General features: G+C 37.0%; 1 protein-coding gene across 1 annotated transcript; it reads right to left on the reverse strand.

The window, feature by feature from the left end:
- Window positions 1–1,149: 1,149 nt before the first annotated feature.
- LOC106067117 (O-acyltransferase like protein-like) lies at window positions 1,150–23,694 on the reverse strand. Its single transcript, XM_056040747.1, has 15 exons — window positions 22,901–23,694; window positions 21,895–22,055; window positions 19,879–19,990; window positions 17,765–17,861; window positions 16,244–16,581; window positions 14,787–14,954; window positions 14,293–14,389; window positions 12,641–12,733; window positions 12,063–12,231; window positions 10,985–11,064; window positions 8,985–9,107; window positions 7,585–7,711; window positions 6,677–6,866; window positions 4,742–4,884; window positions 1,150–3,629 (listed from the first exon to the last, which is right to left on the reverse strand). The coding sequence occupies exons 1-15, from the start codon at window positions 23,388–23,390 to the stop codon at window positions 3,510–3,512; spliced, it is 2,508 nt and encodes an 835-aa protein (XP_055896722.1). The 5' UTR covers window positions 23,391–23,694; the 3' UTR covers window positions 1,150–3,509.
- Window positions 23,695–24,610: the final 916 nt, after the last annotated feature.

Here is a 24,610-nt window from a genome sequence, read left to right on the forward strand (position 1 = left end):
GAACTAAGCAAATACTCTTGAAATTTGAAAAATACATCCTACAGGAAATTACCGCTGGAAACATTCTAAATATATGGCGGAGTAAAGTCCCCATTGCCTTTATAGACCATAGCAAAATGGGGAAAAAACTTTATGGGGTATAGGAGCCCACCGAGAAGTAGATGAAATATTACATATCAAATATCAAATAAATTAAATATAAACAAGAGGCTGCAATTGTTAGACAATCTATAAAGTAGGACCTATCCTTGAGGCGTCCATTTTGGTATTTGGCATCCGAACGCCAATAGCTTCAATGTAAATTTATTTCTTAACAAGCAAAATACTCAATAATTTTGCAAAATTTCAGCCTTTATCCGAAAATGGGAAGTGGGAGAAAGAGACGAACTAGAAAGTAATAAGGGAATTAAATCCATATATACATCCGAATCTCTCAAGTAGCAACAATCTCCCTTATTTCAACATCAAACAAAATAATTAATCAGCAATAATTAATTAACTAATTGGTTTTGTTTTTTTTTATTTATGTCTTGGCAGGTTCAAATAATAGTTGTGCAAAGCTTTTAACTGGATCCGAGAATGGGAAATGGGAGAAAACATGTCCAAACTTTTTACTAGACAGACAGAAAGAGTGAGTTGATATATGCTTTATAAAAAGATGATAAGGAAACTGGTCCATTAGTGCTGGACTCCCTTGATGCTAAGTAATACATACTAATAATACAATTTAAAAACAACCAACAAAAAAGCTTATATTGAAACCACTAAAAACTAGGATAAAATGTAATACATAAATCGAAGCGTTGTTTTTAGAAATAGCACACACATTCGCCTAACGCCTTATGAAGTTGCATTATCACTGTTTTGTATCTAATTATTTGTTTTTACAATATATTACTATTGCTTTTTTAGTCGTAATTTAAAAGCATTTTTGTACAATGAAAAATTGTGTGAAAATAGTAATTGAGACAATGTTAATAACCAAATCCATTACAGATTTTTCTTTATAATTGAATACTATAAATACGTCATTGATATAATCTTAATTTAATTAGTTTAGTTTAGCTATCCTTCAATTCTAATCGTCTGATACTCTACACAAGATTTGTCTTCCATTAATTTAGTACCAAGTAAATTTTCTATATAAAACATTGATTCATGTCTTGTCATCGAGCATGAGCTTGTGTGCAAAATTTGATGAAGATTGACGAGTAGAAGAGGTCGAAAATGGATTGCACAAATCGAAACATACGGTACAAGAAAGATACAGAATGAGTTAATATGAGCATTGTAAAAATAACATTTAAGTATGGTGATTCATTAGAGCTATATTCACTTCTTTAGACAATGTCTATAATAATGGTGACAACAAATATTGTCGGCACTTAGTGACTTGTTTGTAAAAGTAAAGAAAAGTTCCCCTTTCAGATACTTGCGATCTATAGGGCAGATGATGTTAAGGTCGTCTGTTTCTATGGCCAACGGCGTCAGGGTGTCATGTGGCCAGCACAACGACCAACCGCCTTTACTTTCTCCAACTAAAGTCAGGTAACCTTTAGAGTTGGATGGACTCAGAGGCGCCCTAGATATCAGGGAATTACATATCGTAGTCTTCACCGAGATTCGACCCCAAGACCCCAGGTTCGGAAGCGTATCGCTTAACAACTCAGCCACCCGGCTTGTTTAGACCATATCTTTAATAGCCTTTATGACAAATATTGTCGAACTTGACCTACAAGGGAAAACATTCACGAGAGACTGACTGGACTCAAGAGAGTTGTTGAGCTTGATCGCATGATTTGTTAGTGTGTCCTGTTGTTAATACAGAATGAGTCATGTGTCCGGAACACGTAGACATCTTTATAGAGGCTTGCAATTTATTAATAAAATGAGTTGCTTGACAAGAGTTTATTCCTTGAGTTGCTGTGTGGTGAGTGGGTGAAAACAAGAAAAACAACATGCAGGCATTAGACCTACTATTAGGCATATTGCTATCCACTTGTTAAGAATTTGTCAATAAGAAAGAGATTCCACCTTTTGCATTTCAAGTGTATATCATAAGTGGCAATGATACTACACATATAATGATAAGGCACTTGTTTTCGCTTCCTAAGATTAGGATGAGCACAATATTTCACATTACCTCGCTTACCCAGTTACTAATAAAGCTAAACTAATAAGCAAGCTGCTGTTGTTTTTGAAAGCTTAAAATGACTGCCCTTATTAAGTTTTTGGATACAGATACTGACATTTTAAAACTCAATTTGAGCTCAGGTAAGACTCAGCTCTAGACTTGGAAGAAGACTGGGAGCACAAAAGGCACCCCCCTCTCCCCTCCTGGTGGAAGACTGCCCAGGTTTGCCTTGAAAACAAGCAGAATGCATGACAGTTCATTGTCCAGTTGGTTGATACCTTAAACGGTTCACTACCTTTGGTTCACTATTTTCCTCGCTGCGAGGAGTAAGACGAGAACCATTCAGTCCCAGCCTGGTGCGGGATGGCTCCCTGGTCGTGCGGGATGGCTTTCTGGTCGTGCGGGACGGCATTTTACAGACTAGAAGTCTCGAGAGGTCTGGAAAACCTCATGCTCGTGACCTGTAAGGAGACACGGGCGTACAACCGCAGAGGTTTTATTTTATAAAATCTTTTAGTCCAGGATCTTGGAAAGAGAGGATTCCAGCCTCTAAAGCCGTCACTGACATAAAATTAAATGATCAGGGTCGCCTTAGGCCACCTATGCGGCCGCATTGGGCTCCGCGCTAATTCTAGGTGTAAATTATTAAATTAAAACATTGTAGCTTAGGCTATATAAAATAGCAGGGTTTCTTTTTGCGCCTCCTGATTTTCCAGTACCCCATGGAGATCTCCTAATATTGCAAAATATACGAAAAAGTCCTGGAAATCTGAAATTATTCAAATCTCCTGAAAACTCAAAAATCTCCTGAAAAGTAGACAAAATTGTCAATCCTACTCGCGATTTAAAAAAAAAAAATAAATCAGCATGTCAGCTTTGCTTTTTATCCAAAACGGTATTAACAAAATTAACTCGTGTTTGAGAACTATGTTAAATGTCTTTCTAGCCTCAAAATCATTTGTAATGTTTCAAGTAATATAAAGTATGATTTTATTGGTATTTCCCAAAGAAATGTTATATAAAATATCAGCTTCATAAATCAAGATATGTTGCATTAATTATAATATAATAACTAAAATGTTAATATAAAAAACAAAAAAAAAAAAAAACTCAGGCAGACACAATTTTGGATGAAGACAATGTAATGATATATAATAATGCGTGATTGACGATCCTTAGGAAGAGGCGTTTAATGCCCGGGGGCAAAGGTAGTGACTAGTCGTCTCGGAATAGCCAGCTTAAGTCTATAGTTTGTCATTGCTCTTAGTATTATAAATATTCTGAGTTTAGAACCAGTGTGTAGCCTTGTCATGGATTTGGCCGCGCGTAGGCAGTGCGTGTATATATAAAACTGTCCAGGTTGTTATTGTAGAGGCTAGTGTCTTTTCTTTGGGAGTAGCGCTTTTTCAAGTCCGATCATTGGAGACTCGATTGCAAGCATCAGCACAAACGAAGCTAAGTAGGTAAAAAGCAGGATGCCAAGATAGGATATCACCTGAAAGAAAGTTTAAAAACAAGATTTTTACATCAAATCAAGGACGTCATTTGTAATAACAGAAACAAACATTTGGGAAAAAAAAAGCTTTGACTTCACCAATTTCAGACTTAAGAAATTATTAAGATTTTAGAAATAATTTCAGATTTCAGAAATACTTTCAGACTTCAGAAAAAAAAATCAGACTTCAGAAAACATTTCAGACTTCAGAAAACATTTCAGACTTCAGAAATAATTTCAGACTTCAGAAAAAATTTCAGAGATCAGAAATGAAACTATTACGTTCTAATTGTAGTCACGAAGGATGGCAGGGTTGGACCAAGTGCCATCCTGGCCATAGCCTGTGGCGCATTCCAGACTACCTGGCAAGCATCCTTGGACCAGAAACTAGGGAAAGTGTTTGCCCAGGAGAAAGATGGGGAAAGGGAGAGATATGACTTTAGGAAAAAAATACAATTAGCAATAAAGCAATACTCATCATTACACAAGAGAGAGAGGAAAAAAACTACAATTAGCAATACAGCAATAAGCATTATAACACAAGAGAGCAGTGGCGTAGCTAGGGTTGGGGGAGGGGGGGGAGAATTTGAAAATCCCCCGGGCCCACACTTGAGGGGGGCCCCCAGATGAGTTTTTTTACATTAAAAATTAAATATTACGCAAAATGCTGAGCCCCCAAAGAGGTAAAGCCCCCCGGGCCCCCAAACGATAGGAAATTCCTAGCTACGCCTCTGCAAGAGAGAGAGAGAGAGAGAGAGAGAGAGGAAGAAAATACTACAATGAGCAATACAGCAATAGGAGAGGAGAAAAATATTTTAAAAAAAATTCTTGAAGAAAGAGTCGATGCAATAATAAAATAGTTCAAATAGTCTATTTTAATTTTTACGATGATTACGGTATATATGGAAAAAAAAAAACACCACCACCATGTGTGGTCAATTAGCTTGTAATTATTTTACAAAATATATATATAAATTGTCAAATTTCTATGAAATTCGTTAGAATCGTTTTCAAAAGATCCGACCAGTTTCCAGGTTCCACCCAGTCTGAGCCCAAGGTAATAGAGGGCGTTGGGGAGAAAATACCTTGTATCAATAAATCTGTCTACTTACAATGTTCGTGTCATTCAGAGTGTACAGGGTTTCCTGGTTACCGAAGTAAATATACATGACAGTGGGGTGAATGAGGTAGGCCATGTAGGTCAAGCGACTCAGGGCTACAAAAGGTGGCCAGGACAGCAGGACATTGACTGGACCTGACGGTAATATAACAAAAATACGTTGCATGTTGTTTTTTTAGTTAAATAACTTAATAAGAAACAAAATAAAAAAAATACTTTAAAAAACAAACAAACAAACAAAGCTTTTATTAAGTGTATCAATTAGTTTGGATCAGTCATGTAATTAAATTTGTAATAAGTCTCAGACTCTATAAAAGGGACAAATTCAACTTATAGGCCTATCACCACTTCAGTCAAGTACTATTTCTTTCCCTTGTTTGAGATACCAAAACAAAGTAATTAATGACCAATAGTTAATTAACTAATTGGTTAATTTTTAAAAATTGATTCTCGTGTTTTTAGGTAAAAGAAATAATTGGCACATTTTAAGCTTTATCCGAGATCGGGTGTTGCAGAAATAACGTGCACAAACTTTTGGTCAGACAGACAGAGTTAATATAAGCTTTGTAATAAAAAAAAACAATAAAAACTCAAACAAAATTTAAGGACAGGCCTCTCTTCATGGCTTAGCCATTCAAAGTGCAGATGTCTAATTTTTACAGAATGGTCATATAAGAAACGACTAACCATGATCAAAACTTTGATACTTCATCTAATTGTTATGTACACATTTCTTGGCTTCGCTACACATTTTCAATTAGAATGTAGACACTGGTAGTTATTATAGAAGATTACTCATGTTACTCATTCTGGATTTAAAGAGATTCCGAAGTTTCACCTTCTAGGGACAGGTATCCCTTCGGCCTTGGTGACCTTGTCTGTTGGACCGTTTGGAGACCACATATGATCTGTCGACGTAGTTCTCCATTCCTTGATTAGATTCTCTTTCAATGATTGGCCCGTCCAATCTTTTATGATATCCTCACTTCACTCTGTCTGCCTCTTCTCCCTTCCCCGGTACTTAACTCTTTCTCTCCCAACTGACGGTACCAGCGTTGATTCCACCAGAATGTGGTAAATAATTACGAAGAGAAAGAGTTAAACAATGCTAAAACTAAAGCTCGATTGATGATGTATCAGCACGTAATGATGCTACTTGCTAATCTCGTTGAGTAGATCTAGTAAGGTTTTGAAGAGTGACTGCAAGACACAACAGAGGATGCATTTACTGTCCTAACAACCATTTTTCTTCTTCACTGAAGGGCATACGGTGTTCAACCTCACTCCAAGAGCCGCTCACGTTAGGCACATGGAGAGGTCTAGCTTCGTTAGCTGATGCTTTGAATTACTCTGTCTTAGTTTGCGTTTGATGATATCCTATTTTGCTTCAAAGCTAGAAACTCACCTAGCAGAATGACTGATTTAGAGCTTATTTATTCTCATGAAAGAAGTGTGGATTTGGCAATTTGTATTACATTGTGTTACCTGTGGAGTTGGGCATGGTAACAGAACGGTAAAGCGTTTAACTACTTCCAAGTGGATCAGTCTCTAGCTGGAACCTCGATGAAGTCTGGGATTTTTAGAGCGCCCAGGAATCCAACCAACTCAAATGGATACCTGACCTAAGTTTGACATAGGCGGTCAGTCGCTGGGATGTCCACAAGGCAGTCGTGGAAACCGTCTGCCATAAAGAAACATCCTTAGCCTCATGCCTCAAGGTCTGAAACGGAACTGAACTTTCGTCTTCCCTTTTCTTCTAATCAGACAGTTCTATTTAGATATTTAGTGGATCATTACTGGTGGCTTAAGTATAGTGACTAAACAGCCACATAACCTGTAGGTGACCGCTAATCTTAAAGTGAAGCTATTTATTGAAAATATTCGTAATCATTGTTATATCTACACGAATTAACTGACCAACACTTACCTCCGTAGCCGGACACACAGGCGATGACCACCCAGCATACACAAACTCCCCATGCGGATCTAGCCACAGCGTTGTACAGGGCGGCGACCGCCACACTGCTGGGATTCTCCCCACTTATGTCGCCCCTTAGTCCATAAACTACGGCCAGTGCCGACGCTGTGCTGACCAGCCAGCCAACGAAAACTGTCAACTGGAAAGTAGACGTTTAGCAATTAACCATTTCATTAACGTGTTTCCAGAATTAACAGTGGCGTAAATGAGTTTATTTTAACTATACGACTTAGATCTATTGTGCTTTTGCTACCTAAATTTTGTTAGATTTAATAAATTTAGCTTAGAGATTAACTCTCTCTAACTTGATGGGGGATGCAATACATTTTACGACCTTAGATATATTGGATGCCTTTTAGTAGAATGGAAAAATTTATGACCATTAATATAATAGATACATTTAATGACCATGGATATAATAGATGCCTTTTTCGACAATGGATACAATGACAATGGATATAATTAATGGATGAATTTACGACCATGAATATAATGGATAAATTTAACGGTCGGATAAGTATGAATGGATACATCTTAAGATCATGTACGTAATGGATTCATTTTAAGATCAAGGAGGTAATGAATACATTTTAAGTTCAAGGAATTAATGGATACATTTTACGACCATTGATATAATGGATGAATTTTAAGACCATGAATATAATTGATATAGTTTATCTCTTTCAAATTTTCTGCGAACGTTTTTGTTAAGCAGCGACAATGTATTTATCATTTTAAAGTTTTCTTTAGTTTAACAATCTTCACAAAATTTCCTCGTGAATAATGTAATGTGAAAAAGCTGCCATAAGATTAATTAATTCATCTTTAAAAAATCACGTCTTTTTAATTATCTTTACCTTGTCCATGCGAACTCGACCGTTGCCGACGGCCAGTAAATAGCCCGCCAGAACACCGACAACGTAAGGTCCAATCCGGCAATAGGGAGCAATGTAATAGTAGGAGAAATAATTCAGTGATCCTGGCCTGTAGATTGAGAGTAAAAACTACTAGATCTAGGTTTCCATTTATTTTAGCTAAATATAGCTATATCACTAAATTTAGAAAGCCTTCAGGACAGAAGACTTAAAAGTAAAGTAGCAATTATATATAAAACACTCAACCATAATCTTCAAATACAAAAACAAAATCTAATAAAATACTCAGAAAGCCATAAAGATAAAGGCACAATCCTCGTTCCATATGCTAGGACAAATTTGTACAAATACTCCTTCTTCCCTAGTGCTATTAGAGCATGGAATGGGTAGCCTGAGCGGGAAAATCAGTGACTTGGCAGAATTTAAGTCATTGGTTAATATGCATGACTGAATGCATGACGCGTAGGACGTAATCATCTTCTTTTTTTGAAGAAACGTCTGTATAATATAAGATAAGATAAGATATAGCAACATGTAGTAAATGTTCTATGGATGTTATGAAAGTCCTAACTAGATACATATGAGTTAAAATTAGTAAAACTTAAGGATTAATTTTTTCGTTAGCAAATACTAACCAACACTTATGGATACGACATTAGGAAATGTTTTTTTGTTGCATAGGAACTTGACCTAAAAGATATATCACTCTGTGTGGATAAATATTATTCATTCTTAATATAGTCTGTATACTATGTCAATGTTCTCTCTCTCCGCCTGTGGTCTCGTCAGGCCACCTCCAGGTGTCTCGGTTCTGGGCTAATCTTTCCAACTGTCTTGCTCATCTACTTAGTGTCTGCATCCAAATCTCGAAGCCAGGTATTTCTGGGTCGTCCACCTCGTCCTCTTGCCTTAGGGGTCCAGGTGAAAGTTTGTCTTGTGATGTTGGATGCAGGGTTGTAAAAGGTATGGCCTATCCATCTCCCCCGTTTCTGAGGAATATCTTTTTCAATAAGCAGCTGCATTGTTCTTTGCCAAAAAATCCTCCTTGGTAATCTCGTTTAAGGGCCAGCCTTAGATCATTTGAGGCCCTAGACGAAGTGAATTTGGTGTATTCAAACAATAACGTTGGGTACAGGTTTAGCTATTTCTTCTCTAAAAAAGTTGTTTTGAGTATTTCTGCGAGGCACCCACCAATCGGAGGCCCTAGACGACTGCCTAGTTTGCCTGCCTGCCCTAATCGTCTGGTTAGTTGCCAGACGTTTCATGTGCAGAGAATGGGTCATGAAGGAGACCATGGCCTTCGGTCTGTCGCTTCCAGATGACTCTGGCTTTTATCGACCTGTGTCATACAGAAACAATTCTGCAAGTTTTGAAAGACTTACTCTGATTTGACGTTCATGCCGAGTAATGTTGTAGTCCAGCCATTATCAGACGACAGAACGCCTGCTGTAATCCACTGTGCCAGTATAAAGATGCTGCAACTGATGACGCCGGCGTAGCGATGACTGAAATAAACAATTTTCAAAATTACATCCAATGTATAGTATGTTACTAGATATCGTTGCTCTCAAGTCTTTGGCTAAGCACGTAGATTCCGAATAAAGGACTCAGGTTAGGATCTCGACGAAAATGTTTCGTACATTTGGGCTATTTAAATCACCGCACAGTCAATGCAGCTCTAATACAAACCTGACATTTGAGTGGTGAAATTTAAAACCATATTAACGCGGACTAATCGCAAAACGACAATGGCTTGCCTTCATTTATATATCTATATCTATATCTATATTTATGTCTATGTCTATGTCTATGTCTATGTCTATGTCTATGTCTATGTCTATCTATCTATCTATCTATCTATCTATCTATCTATCTATCTATCTATCTATCTATCTAAATGTTTAGAAAAATTGGTTAAAATGTTTCTTCTGAATGATCTTTGTAATAAGTTAGACCCTTTACAATTTGCTTACCAAAAGGGTAAAGGTGTAGACGATGCCATCCTAAATATTTTAAACTGTGTCTACAAACATCTGGACTTACCGAACACTTATGTAAGATTGCTCTTTATGGATTTCTCATCAGCTTTTAACACTATACAACTTCATTTACTCATTGAAAAGATGAAAGCGTTGCAGATTAGTCCATACATAATACTATGGGCTAATGAATTTTTGACCCATAGAGCTCAGAGGGTTAGGGTAAACAATGTTATATCTAATGAACGCATAGTTAACACAGGGGCGCCCCAGGGGGCTGTGACATCGCCATTGTGGTTCATTTTGTACACCAATGATTTTCAATCCGATAGTTCTTGTTGCTCCTTCACAAAATTCGCTGATGATGCGGCTCTTCTTGCCCTGCTCTCAGAGAGCTCAGACGTAAATGAGTATTTCAAAGAATTAGAACACATTGAGGAATACTGTAAAGATAATTTTTTATTATTAAATGTAAAAAAAACCAAAGAAATGATAATCGATTTTCGTAGGGACAAGAAGGAAAATGATATTGTTTCTGTAGCTGGAGAGACTATTGAAATTGTGCAAACCTTTAAATACCTTGGTACTATCCTAGACAATAAACTAAATTTTACTGCAAATACTGATTATATCAGCAAAAAAGGGCAGCAAAGATTACGACTACTAAGAAAACTGTCCTCGTTTAATGTTAGCGAAAAGGCCTTGGCTATGTTTTATCACGCTCACATCTGCAATATTTTAAGTTTCAATATCACTGCCTGGTATGGCAATCTGAGCATTAAAAATAAAAATAAACTTAATAGAATCCTAAATGCTGCTGGCAAAATCATTGGCAAAAAACAAACCCCATTTGGGCAGTTGTTTGAGACAAACATCTATAAAAAAGCTAACAAGATCCTCGAAATAAAGAATCACCCTTTGTGTCAGGATTTTGTGATTTTACCATCACAAAAGAGATACAAGACACCGATAGCAAAGACAAACAGACACAAACACTCTTTTGTTCCCCTGGCAATCAAATCATTAAATAAGAACAACCTGGTATAAACTTTGTCACATGTAAATTATGAGTGAGTCTGGTGTGAATGTACACTCTGGTTTCTTATAGTTATAATGTTTTTTGTTTGGTGTAATGCACAAATTGTAAGACAAATTTCCTTACGGATAATAAAGATTATTATTATTAATATTATTATTATTATTATCTATCTATCTATCTATCTATCTATCTATCTATCTATCTAAATCTATCTATCTATCTATCTATCTATCTATCTATCTATCTATCTATCTATCTATCTATCTATCTATTCAAAGTAGGAAAGAGGTGTGTATAATTTACTATATTACAAAATAAATCAGGATGTCCAAAAATTATTTAAAAAAATTGAGGTTGTACCTACAAGACAAAAGGGATCAGCATCAAGGGAGACAACACATAGAACTGCATATCGTTGGCCAGGTACCAGCTGTGTCCTAGACACTAGTCACGTAAAACAAAAAAAAAAAATATGTATTGTTGGGTAAGGCAAAAAAACAAATGCATTAACATGTAAGATTGACATTATTTAATGATGTCTACATTGTTCGACAAAGACACCATATAAATTACCGACACATGTGTATCGGACCGCATAATAAAAATAAAAAAAATCATTATGCACCGTGGTCAGAACTTCTGAAGTTTCTCATTTACACTGCAATGGGCCAAATGTGATTCGCAGGCCGTAGTATAAGCATCAATAGCGGGGATTTTCGCACTAAAAAGTTTATGACAGTAATCTTCTTTTTTTTTGTTTACACTTTGAGTTTTAAAATTCAGTAAGAGAGAAAAAGAAGAGAAAGCAATATTAAGAAATGAGGTGGGGATAAAATGAAAGGTAATTTAAAAAAAAACCTTTCAAACGAAAAGAAGAAGATTGGGAAATATTTTGAAATAAATAGACAAAATAGACAATGTCTAGAAAGCAGTGGCGTAGCTTGGCCTGACCTCTTTAGAGGCCCTTGCATTCCGAAAGTCGAAATCATGACATGAGATAATGTACTTAATAAATATGTAAGTCTAATGTGTGGAATACATGCAAAATAGTCACTAATTTAAATAACAACGTGAATAGCAAGTTAACATGGCAATGGCGTAATATTTAATGTTAATATAAAATAATTTTGGACACACTTTTGGCGGTACCACTCAAGTAGATGCCCGGGTTTTTTTTCTAATTTGGACCTTCCTCCCCCTTCCCTAGCTACACCACTGCTAGGTAGCCATATTGAAAGGTCACTGTTGCCTGCTAAATAATAAATAAATACTTTTTGGTACAATTGAATCAGTTTATAAATCTGTTTCTTGTCAAACGTAACTTTTTGTTTCAAGAAAACCTCCCTTTGTATTCGTACTAACTTTCAAATTTACTCAAAATAGAACATTGAATGTGGAACTTCCAGACATATATCTAAGTGAACATGACGGTAACTGCTTACCATTTTGTCTTTGTTGACTAAGTTATTGACGTACAACAAGTTGGTCCACCAGTTGTCCTCACAGTTGCTCTTGTCCACTGGCTGAACGGTGGCCCACAATGCACCAGACCCCATGAACCTCTGTAGCCCCAGGCCTATTACCAATACCATCATGTAAGGAGGGGTCAATCTAGAAATACATTTTTTAAAAATAAACTTCAGTTTAAGTGGACATTGTTTACTCGTAACAAGAAAGTCAATAAAACAAGCTTTATAGTAAGAAGTTTGCAAGGTCAAGACGACATTGCCCTACATCAACAGTGATGCGATCTATAGGGCAGATGATGTAAAAGTCATCTGTTTATGTGGCCCACGATTAACGAGGGTGTCATGTGGCCAGCACAACCACCAACCGCCTTTATTTTCCCCCAACTAATAAACAGGTACTCATTAAAGCTGAGTGGACTTAAAGGCGCCCTAAATATCCCTAAATTCTAGTCTTGACCAGTTGAGACAACATCTTTGTAAAGAAAGGGATACACAATGAGTAATATACCAAAAGTAAGGGGGAAAAAACAACTTTTAAATGAGTTAATTACCTCCAAAATCGATGAAAGTAAAACAGTCCCCAATTGATCTTCCAACCTTTCTTAGACATCTCTTTAGTCGTTAAATATGCAACAAGTAGGCCACTGTGGAAGAGAAAGCTAAAAACTATTGATCCAGGAGAGTATTATTATATGAAAGTCTTTATACAGTTTTCCCCTGAACATAGCTGCACACTAATGACATTGAACATTGGAATGATATAAGGATGTTGGAATTTATTGCTACACATTGGCGCAAAAGAATTGGGGCATATTGATTGGGGCACATACCTTGGTGCACATAGATTGGGGCTCATAAATTGGACACATTGATTGAGGCTAATAGGTTGAACACATAGATTGAGGCACAAAGATTGGGCATATAGATTGGGCACATAGATTGGGGCACATAGATTTTGGCACATAGATTGGACACATATATTGAGGAGCATAGACTGAACACATAGATTGGGGCATATAGATTGGACACATAGACTGGGGCACATAGATTGAGGCACATAGATTGAACACATAGATTAAGGCACAAAGATTGGGCATATAGATTGGATACCTAGATTGGGGCACATAGATTGAGGCACATAGATTGAACACATAGATTGAGGCACAAAGATTATTCATATAGATGGGATACATAGATTGGGGCACATAGATTTAGGCACATAGATTGGACACATAGATTGAGGCACAAAGACTGAACACATATATTGGGGCACATAGATTGGACACATAGATTGGGGCACATAGATTGGGGCACATAGATTGGACACATAGATTGGGGCACATTGATTGGGGCACATAGATACTCCTGTTCCTTCAATGCTTAAACAGTGGCATGTAAATTAAAACTCCTCCATCTTGTTTCTACAACTCCTTCTATTGACTTCTATTCACTTCATGGTTCAAAATTAAAAAAAACACCGGCTTGGAAATTGACTGACAACGGGGCTGGAGATTTCCGAGAAATTTGAGAGGTTGGGAAAAAATACAAAGTTGTTCAGACAGTGAAAATTCTGGTTCGATCAATATAATTGTGTTAAACTAGAATCATCTTTAAAGAGAATAAACACACTGAGAAATGTTCTAGACCAACATCAGATTCATAAAGTAGAAATTGAGTTTAAAAAAAAACCCTCCCCTTTAAATATGCTCCTTTCTCCTTTCAGACCATGCGGTCTATAGGGCAGATGATGTAAAGGTCATCTGTTTCTGTGGCCCACGGTTAAGAGAGGGTGTCATGTGGCCAGCACAACGGCAAACCGCCTTTACTTTCCCCCAATTAATGTCAGTATCTAAGCTGGCTGGACTCAGAAGCGCCCTAACAATCCCAACATTAAAAATCCCAGTCTTCACCATGATTCAAACCCGGTTCGAAAGCCAAACGCTTTACCACTCAGCCACCGCGCTTACCCTATTTATTTATTTTACCTATAAATCAAAACCTTATTTATTTTCAACTACTATATCAAAATTTAGTGATCCATTGGAGCTCTCCATAAAAAGTAATTTTAAAAATCCAGAGATCTCAGACGTAAGTTTATTAACAATATTTCTATGTCCCAGTTTCACATCAAGCTGCTTCTTATGTTTGGTCTTTTATTATTTGTATCCGAAGTTTAGCTTGTAGAAAGACCACGACATTTTACCTTAGCGTGAAGAAGGTATCAACAGAAACTAAGGCATTAGAGATGGCGTCGAATGTCCAACGTTTCATGTACAAAGGCAATTCTTCAGCAGTATTGACTGGGAAGTAGAAAACAGTTGAAATGTAGTGAGTCAATAATGATTTACGTTGTTTGTCTGTCTGTCTGTCTGTCTGTCCATCTATCTATCTATCTATCTATCTATCTATCTATCTATCTATCTATCTATCTATCTATCTATCTATCTATCTATCTATCTATCTATCTATCTATCTATCTATTTATCTATCTATCTGTCTGTCTGCCTGTCTGTCTATCTAAATATTCAAAATAAATATGGTAAAGGTTTATCTCAGCCACGGGTGTTATATTTAGACTGAACTCTAACTCTGTTTAAGTTCTATTAATACCTATTCTTTGAGAAACAATTATTCAGAATACATACAAACACTATTATTGCTATATGAACATCTTCCAAACAAATACAAACTTCTTACCAACGCTTGTTAGTCCAAAAACGTACATATGTCCCAGCACAACCCAAGACATACTCAAGCAGCGGATACCATTGATGGCTGACAGAGATCCAGGAGGCTGTGATGTGTTCAATACTTTAGAAGCGTTGGTGTATACAGAAAACGATAGTAGAATCTGTGACAGGATTCCTGCAAAAAAAAATAAATTCAGAGTTAACTCTTTCTCTCCTAACTGACGATACCAGCGTTGATTCCACCAGAATGTGGTAAATATTTAAGGAGAGAAAGAGTTAATACAAATTGTCAATGGTCAAAAGAAAAACGAATATGTCATTGCTAGCACATTTCGTATACTGAACATATATCGTTTTGAAATATCAGGCCAATGTTCACTTCAATGGTCAAGCCTTTATCAGGCCAATTTTCCTTTCTATGGTCAAGACATTATCAGGCCACATGTTCACTTCAATGGTCAAGCCGTTATCACGCCAATGTTCACTTCAATGGCCAAGCCATTATGAGGCCAATGTTCACTTCAATGGCCAAGCCATTATGAGGCCAATGTTCACTTTGGTATTCAGATCAACGTTTGAGTCAATGTTCAAGACAAGGGTCAAAGTTCACACTAGAGCTCATTCTATTTATAACGTATACAATTGGACACGTTAAGACACAAAAGCCAAAACAATATTTGAGCCAACGACGATGGTTCTCAACCTTTTAACATACCACAAATACCAGGCCCTGATCATGACACATTACTTATTGGAGATTTGCATTCATGGTAGAAAAACTATAAATAGCGAGGCTTTTGGTTTGTAAAGGATAAAGGAAATAGAGGAAGTGTTAGTAAGCTATATTTTTAAAAAGGTTTTTTCTTTCTCCACATTTTTAGAACTGCAGGGTCATGTGCTACGGCCTCTTTCACAATCTACGACAATAAACTTATTTGAAAACAAATGACAACTAAGTTTGGTATACAGATTCACGCATAAAAGCTAAATTCTTTCATATTTAGTTGGAAACAGTAAAGTTCAATTTAGCGTCCTTGACATTCTTTAGCTTATCACGAATACAATATTGTTTGTCATTGATGCACTTTATAGATCTGATAATAATGACGTGACATTTCACTCCTAAATTATTTTAAGTGGTCATGGCTATCGGTGTCCTGCAATGAAAGTTTGAGAACAGCTGATTTATACTCTATTATTAGGATAACATTCATGGTCAAGAGGCTAAGTACGCTTGAACCTAGCTTGGCTTGGCTACCTATGAAGGGGACTCGAGGTTCGAACCAGACTCGAGCAGAGTTGTGTTTACTGAGCGCCTAAAGACAGCACGGAAAACCTTCTCCCAGATACCCCCTACCCCCACTGGTCCACAAATGAGTTTGGACCATAGCACTCTGAGCATGCTATAAGCATGAAAGTAGCGCTATATAAAAGCTAAAATGTATTCATTTATTTATTTATTACCACTACGAGACTCAGGCTCCGCTTTCTTCTTCCCAAGCAATGGTTTCGTCTCGTTTACAAACTGGGGCTCAGGGCCACCCTTAGACATCGGGGCTCCATGAGATCTGACCTCGCCATTCATAGCCGTCTGCTCGTCTGATGGTGAGGCGTGGTCATCCGTGGTCCTCTCTTCATCAGGCATCGGGTGGTATCTGGTACGAGTCATGAATCCTCTGGCACCTATGTAGTCCGGACTGTCCTCGCCTTGAAACTGTGCGGCCCATTTCGGCCACTGGATGACTACAAGATCGAACAGGGTGCCTAAGATCATCAGTGCAAGTAAGATCGACAAGATGACTCTGTAGAGAATGAATACATAAAACATTAGTTTCTTGAACATTAATTTGGCCAAATTTCGTTTAAACAGAATTATTTTATATATAATTTCATTATTATTTTGTATATATAATTCTCAATGTCGCCCATCCATGCGGGACACCACGCACGCACTCGGACTCTCTAACCCTTGATGAAAAAGTCATAGAAAGATAACTCTTTTATTTCTGCAAGTCGGACTAGAAATACCCCAATTAACTCAGAAAAAAAAGAGGAGTAAAAAGTAATCTTCTCTCTGTATATATAATTCTCTACGTCGCCGAACCATGCGGGACACCACGCACGCACGCCGACTTTCTAATCCTTCTCTCACTCTCCCGCCTTCCTCGCTTTACAGGCATGCGCACACAGTCGTTTGCCCAAACCTTGTCTTTCAGGAAGTCTTCACCCGTCACTAAATAGCGGCGTATGCTACGCCGCATTGTGGCAATGTCTTGGATTCCGCAGATTGAAAATATGCGTGCAGTATTTCACATGACAACACGCAAACCCAGTTGCGACCTGAATATTTTCCCCCACATCTCGCCGTTGTCCGCTGGCGGTCTATGTAAGTTTTCTTTCCGTCTTCTGCGACTGTTTTCAATAAATGGCTTTTCTTTTAGTCCCGGGGCCTTTCTGAGGGCTCGCCAACTGTCTCTTACAGAGACCAACTGCTGCCAGCTACTTTCTTCTATGCCAGTGAGGGCGAAATGGCACCTGAGTTTATCTATATAGTGATTACTGGGGGGGGGGGGCACCTGTTAGGACGTCCTCCTTTAAACTGGCCAAAGAAGATCGCCTTTGGCATGAGGTCTCTCCCATGTGGGATAGTTGTCCGACCCAGCGCAGCTGTTGAATGATATAATTAGTGCTTTTATACTGTCCAGCAGATTATAGTAGTTTGTAATGTTGTTTCGTCAGCGTATTTTTTTTTTTTTTTTGTTGTTGTTTCTTGTGTTGTCAGGTAAAAGAAATAATCGTGAAAAATTTCAGCTTGATTCGAGATTGGGTGTGGGAGAAAATACCTGCACACAAACCTTTGAACAGACAAACATGCACACAGACAGAGGGAATTGATATAACCTTTGTAAAAAAAAAAAAATTAGAAAAAACATTACAACAGCAACGACGTCAAAAGAAACAGCAAGAACACAACAATAAGCTTACATGGCAGCTATTGATGCGCTTGTATACTCCCTGTCATCTGTACGACATTCCGTTGGCAAGGCAACAAAGGTCTTAGAGACATTCAACATGATCAAACCTTTTGTAGAAAAAAAAACAAAACAAAAAAAAAAAACTTTCTTAATTAGAGGTGAACGTGAACATTTTAAAAGTAAATTCAATCTATATGCAAAGTAAAGTTCCCGTTTCAGACCTTGTGATCTATAGGGCAGACGATGTACAGGCCATCTGTTTCTTTGGCCTACGGTTAACTAGGGTGTCATGAGGCCAGCACAACGACCAACCGCCTTTACTTTTCCCCAACTTATGTCAGGTATCCATTAAAGCTGGTTGGACTCAGGGGCGCCCTAAGATCCCGAAATTAAAAATCCCAGTCTTCACCAGGATTTGAACCCGGAATCCCCTATTCGGAAGCCAAGCGCTCAGCCACCGTGCCTCCAGTGTAATGTAATATAACTACGTAACTATCTTAGAAGTATCAAAATATAGCTGTTAATATCGATGTATCGACTATTTATATTTAGGTGCTGGATGTGACGAAGTTTTGTCTTTGAGTACTTGATGTAGAGATGTCTTGATGTTACGATGAAATTGTGTTGATCAGACTGCGTTTCTGATATTATAATTGTATGTAAATTTGTATTTTAACAATTACTGAACACTCTACTAAGATCGTGATGCCGGAGATTTAAATGCAATTTATTAATTCAAACAATGAAGATTCACAAATATTAAATATAAAGCTTTAATTCTTTAACTAGGAATTACTTTAATAAAATACACAATATACAAAAAAATTAAACGAGTTATTTATCTTTGTTTGAGCTCATATGTACAACTGAGCCACAACTAGATATTTCTACGCGTCCAGTCACACTTCTACTGTGAAATAAAGCTCGTTTGCCTGACCTATATACATATATACATAAATAATTTCATATTATATGTACGTCGCTAAAAGTTCATGCACTAATCAAGCAAAAGAATATTTTAACATTTCTTCTACAGCAACTGAAACAGATCATAGCTTTAGGAAAGGAACTCAGTATTCCTTAGCATTAAGTACGTAGATGGTCTGAGAATCAATTAGCCAAGAGAGAAAAAGAAAATGACGACAGAGGAGAAAATCAAAGAAGTGAAAATGGAAGAAAAAAAAAAAAAGAAGACAATGAAAAAGAGAAAATTGAAAAAAAAAAAAAGAAAAGAAGTAGATTTTTTTTTTAAAATCACAATCAGACGCCGTTTTTCATATAACATGATGAAAAAAGAATGAGACTAGGTGTACTTATGGAGCATTTTGATACATTAAGGTTAATGTGAATTGAAGCAGAGGTGCGTAGCTAGGAATTTTCCATCATCTGGGGGCCCGGTTGGGGCTTGACCTCTTTGGGGGCCCCTGCATTTTGCTTAATATTTAATGTAAAAAAAAAACACAATAATTTAAAGCCCCTACCTCTCATAATTATTATTTTGCATTTTTTAGATAAAAAGTAAAAGAGTAAGGTTCCGCCTGTTCAGACCTTGTGGTCAATAGGGCAGATGATGTAAAGGTCATCTGTTTCTATGGCGCCCAAAGATGCCAAAATAGAAATCCCAGTCTTCGAACCCGGGACCCCCGGTTCGGAAGTCTAGCGCATTACCGCTCAGCCACCGCGCCTCCAACCTTTAGATACGTAATCTAAAAAGATCTAGGTAATCAATCTATTGAAATGTACATAAGATGATTAAAATCCATAGACATGAATTATTTCGATCTAGGAGTTTTGAGATATAATCTTGATGGAAACTAACAGGAAATGGCTTTATTTCATGAATTTGCGTGAATATATAATTCTGTGATTAATACATAACAATCTATCTATCTATCTATCTATCTATCTATCTATCTATCTATCTATCTATCTATCTATCTATCTATCTATCTATCTATCTCTGTAATATATATATATATAGGTCTGTGAATTGATCAATTGCAGATAAGAATTTATTTTCGTTTTCCAGTCTAGATATAATATATATATATAGGTCTGTGGCCCAAACTTTGTAGTACGGCAGACAGGGAGTTGAAAGGTGTAGCCTACAAACTCTTAACTCACCTAGCTCCACAAGGATAGTGAGCTCATCTTGAGAGCACGAGTCAGGAACACAAGAACCGACCTGTAGAGTTGCTAATCCAGACATGGCAGACACAACAGATGCAGAAACATTCTGTCCACAAATAAATAAATACACTTCAATTGACATTAATGGTAAGGCTCTATTTGTTTTTTGAAGCTGGAAATGGACATGAAATTGCAATGTTACTATGACTACTGTTTCGTCGACTTCAAAACTGTGTGTAATCGAAATGAATCAGATGACAAGAAAGGAAGTTAACCACCGAGCCAAATATACAATGAACACTGTTAATATGTTATGTACCTTATTATATTGTACATTGTTATAGTGTGTTTTATTATATATATATAATATGTTATGTAGGCCTACCATATTATGTTGTTCATTATTATAGTGTACTTTATTTTATATATAATATGTTATGTACCATATTATGTTGTACATTATTATAGTGTACTTTATTTTATGGTACCTTAGTATGTTGTCACTTATCTAATTGATTATTATTTTGTACGTTATTGTACCATATTATTTTATATAGTACCGTCGTGTATTGTACCTAATTATATGTAAATTATTGTTATGCCCGAGTAGTGCTTCCCAAATTACAATGGTAATGTTCCTTGTGTATGTGTGTGTTTTATGTGTGCTCTCGAGAAAACCCGCAACGTTTTTTTTTAAATCGATTCTCGATTCTATTAATAACTTCTTTTAGTTGAAATAAAATCTTAGTTTGAAATGTCCTGGCTCACAACTACGGCACCCCCCCCCCCTCGCCCCTCACTCTGAGTTGAAAGGAAGAGTTAGCTAAGTTTACAATCGAGAGTTACTGTCCAGTACGTCATTGGTCAGCAGGACACGAAAGCAGACGATATGTAGACTCAGGGTCTACAAACTACATACGTACTTTGAGCATCATTCCTTTTTATTTAAAATCTTTTATATTTAAGTTCACAAGTCAAATTGTAGCGTCCATGTGGTCATCTTAAAAAGGGAGGCGATTAGAAATAGCCTTTGAATAAAACTAGGTGTATTTCGTTTAGCACCGAAGATGTCTTTATAGTAGCTATATATAGTTTTTTAAAAAGACTATCATACACAATACTTTGAGGATTAAGATTTCATTCTTTTATTTACATAACATAAACATAAGCAACAATGCTAAAGTTTTGCTTTAAAAAAAAAAAGACTTAATTTGGGGGTTATCATCGCCTTCAAACTCCATTTAAACGAGTACTTAAAAAGTTAAAATCCTCTCTTGCATAAGCCCTAGACAGAAGCACTTTTATTTTGCGTAGTGCAAGTATGTCACCATACAGGTGGAGAATTAAGGTTTTTCCAGACCTGTGGAGACGGAGATCAGCAAGTCTGGAATGTAAAAACTGAAATGAGACACGGTTTCCTTTTCCTCCCCGCAGCGGGGGCACTGTGAGTCGAAGTTTGGCCTGAGGGGTAGAAATGACTGTTCATTAGATGTATGAACATGAGAATGACTAATACATTTAGTTTTCTAATCTGCATCTATAGCTCCTCCTTCGTGGTCGAAGATGAGGACATTTCTCATTTCCTATGAACTCGAAGATGACTGTCATGCCCAATCCTCGCTATAAAAAGCCGGCCCACAAACATTGCATGGGTAGGTTGGGCCTACTGCGGATAGGCCTGCTTCTTCTCTCAGCTTTTTGTTGGCTCGGCGTTCTTTTATGCTGGCCACTCTCCTTGCCTTGAGACTTCGACAATCACGGCTTCAAGCCATGAGGAGCGCTTGAGAGCTAGTGAATGTCAATATCACACTCCTTGAGGGAGCTCTTAAGGGTGTCTTTGTAATGCTTGTGTTGCCCCCCCCCCCATAAGAGCACTTTCATGCACACAGCATTCAAATCTACAGAATGACTGGCTTCAATGCTTAAACAAGTTCTGAAGTTCTAAGTAAACATATTAGACAGACACATCAACTAGATGATTAGTTGAAATACTAAAAAAACACAACTCACCAATGACAACAGATTTAAAACGCAGTACTGTCCTGTAAAACCACTGCCCGCATCTCCGGAGAGTGGGGGCGCCTTAGCACTCCGACACTGTCTGTAGTTGCCTACGAAGTTAAGTCGACCCAGAAGTATAGACGGTCCAGGCTTGCCCCATGCGTCCAGGACTAAAAAAAAAAATGAGAAAAAAATGAGAAACTGACTAACGGTTATAACGAACTTGGCCATTTATTTCAACATCGGGTAATAAAAAATAACATACTATTAAAATTGGAAAAAAAACAACAACATGACACTAATATCAATCTCTAATAGTCATAAGGAAAACTATGTAATGTGATTTGAAATTATGACAATAGCATTTAAAGGGCTAGATGTTTGGTTGATACAGTGAAATGTTGTTATGTTATGTTTTTTTTTAAAGTTTAATGATAAATGATAAGTGATAAGCGATAAATGATAAGCGGTAAATGATGAATGATAAATGATGAGTGATAAATGGTTAGTGATAAACGATAAGTGATAAATGATAAATGAGTGTTAAATAAGTGATAATTGGTAAGTGATAAATGGTAAATGATAAATAAAAGTGATAAATGATAAGCGATAAATGATAAGTGATAAATGAAAAACGATAAATGATAAGCGATAAATGATAAACGATAAAAAATGAGTGATAAATGATAAGTGATAAGTGATAAATAATGAATGATAAGTGATGAGTGATAAATGATAAGTGATAAATGATAAGTGATAAGTGATAAATGATAAATAAGTTATAAAAAGAGAAGATAATTACGTCCTACGTTAAAGTCTAGACGTAAAAGTTAATTAGAAACTTAAACTCATTGGTTTTCCTGCCTAATTCAGGCAACCCATTCCATCTGCTAATAGCACTAGGAAATTAAGATTACTTATAAGAATTAGTCCTATCACGTGTAATAAGAGACGGGCCTTTAAATGTTGTTTTTTTTTTGAAAATATTAATATAAAAAAAAAATGATCAACTTACAAGGTAGCACCCATGCGTCTTTTCTCACATCATTGATGAGGCGTTCAATATCAGTCAGACATTTCGATTGATTTGCATTGTCAGCTTTTAATCTTTGACTTTGCAGTCTCACATTTCCAGCGACACTATTTCCAGCATTGAAAGTCCTTCCTTGTAACCTTTTAGTTCCATTTCCGTCAGTTTCCGGTGTATTACCAGAATTCTTACTTCCGTTTCCGGAAGTTACCAGAAATGAGCTGCCGATAATTCCACTTTGCCCAAGGAGATCTTTGTCTGAAAGAAGAGATTTGAAGTTTTTCAGAGACTCCTGATATTCCGGATTTTTCTGACGCTCAAGCGCACCGTTGATGGTGTTCAAACCGCCGAGAAATGTGTTGCTATCACGTGACGCGAATGTGTCGTCTGCAGCGGTATTGACAATGTTTGTAAGCAAAGCGTAAACTGTCAACACTGCTGCCAACATATTCCTAGATCTAGTTCTTGAGATCATGTCTGAAATCCTTGTCCACCAAAAGTCGCACAGACGAACTCAACGTTGCAAATATCCGATGGCCGATGTATTCAGGTCTTGGAGTGTTGAGCTGTCTAAAAAGAAAACAAACACAGACCCAGTGATTCTTGACTAGTCAATATTAGTGACATTGTGTTAGACATAGTGAGGAAATACGGCCGAGTCATTCTGTATTATATACGCTGACAAAACACACGAAATCAATGCGATTACAGAAAGGCGGACTTGGTACGTCAGTCGTATGTAAAGAGACTTAATCATAAACGCTTCATACCTATGTCAACTGACGGGAGTGCGAGGTTATTCATACCCATAGGTAGCAGAGGATGATCACGTGATTTCGTTGGTTCGTGACACAGTTTCGGAAATATCCGACCAACATGGCGCTACGCGCTCAAGGAAGACGGATAATTTGTATTTTACAAAACTTATGTCAACGTACTCCGTCTGTCGTCTGGTACAACATTGTATGTTCATTCTCCCACTTCACATTCTCTGATTAAGTTGAAACTTTGTATAATTATTTCATTATCCTTAACAAAAAAAAAACAACATGGATTTAAAAACAAACAAACTTTTACTTTTAATAAATTAATTTTGTTTGATTTATAAAAGGGAAATAAATATTACAGTATTGAGATATAGTGATGTAAATGCGCACTTCTTTCCCTTATTAAAGATTTGTTTTATTAAATGAGTTTTTAAAAATATTGTTTGTTTACTAAAGCAAGTCCTCAGTAATTCTCACAGGCGGTCCCGAAGCGATGCAAACAGGGTCCCCCACCCAAGGTATTGAGAATCTTTTGTTAACATCGGCCCATCAAAAAAATATGCGGGGGTCTCTGCCAAGCTCTAATGTACCCTACAAATACGTTATAGACTAAAATATAGTGTGGTGATTCTATTCCAAGACAGTTCTCATAAACAAGGAATTGTAACCCAATATTGTTGAAACATTTCCGGCAAGTGTACCATGAAAGCTCAAATCATGATATTATGGGGCACAATGTTACACCGCATTAGACACTCTTTGTGGCCACACTTTATAAGTTCACCTGAAATATTAAAGCATCATGGTGTATTTTCAATTACCAAAGTCAGACTGATGCGCTCCCTGGTCTTGGCCACATTTTTATATGCTTGCGAGTCTTGGACGCTGACTGCAGAGCTAGAGAGGAGGATCCTAGCAATGGAATTGA

Source organism: Biomphalaria glabrata, chromosome 9, assembly GCF_947242115.1.
Source record: "Biomphalaria glabrata chromosome 9, xgBioGlab47.1, whole genome shotgun sequence".
NCBI classification, from domain to species: Eukaryota; Metazoa; Mollusca; class Gastropoda; family Planorbidae; genus Biomphalaria; species Biomphalaria glabrata.

Coding starts and splice junctions, on each gene's coding strand:
- LOC106067117 (XM_056040747.1), bottom strand. CDS start 23,390: ATGATCTCAAGAACTAGATCTAGGAATATGTTGGCAGCAGTGTTGACA. Junction 12,734..14,292: donor GATACCTTCTTCACGCTAAG/GTAAAATGTCGT, acceptor TCTCTTCCACAG/TGGCCTACTTGTTGCATATT. Junction 9,108..10,984: donor ATGCTGATCCCTTTTGTCTT/GTAGGTACAACC, acceptor TGTTTATTTCAG/TCATCGCTACGCCGGCGTCA.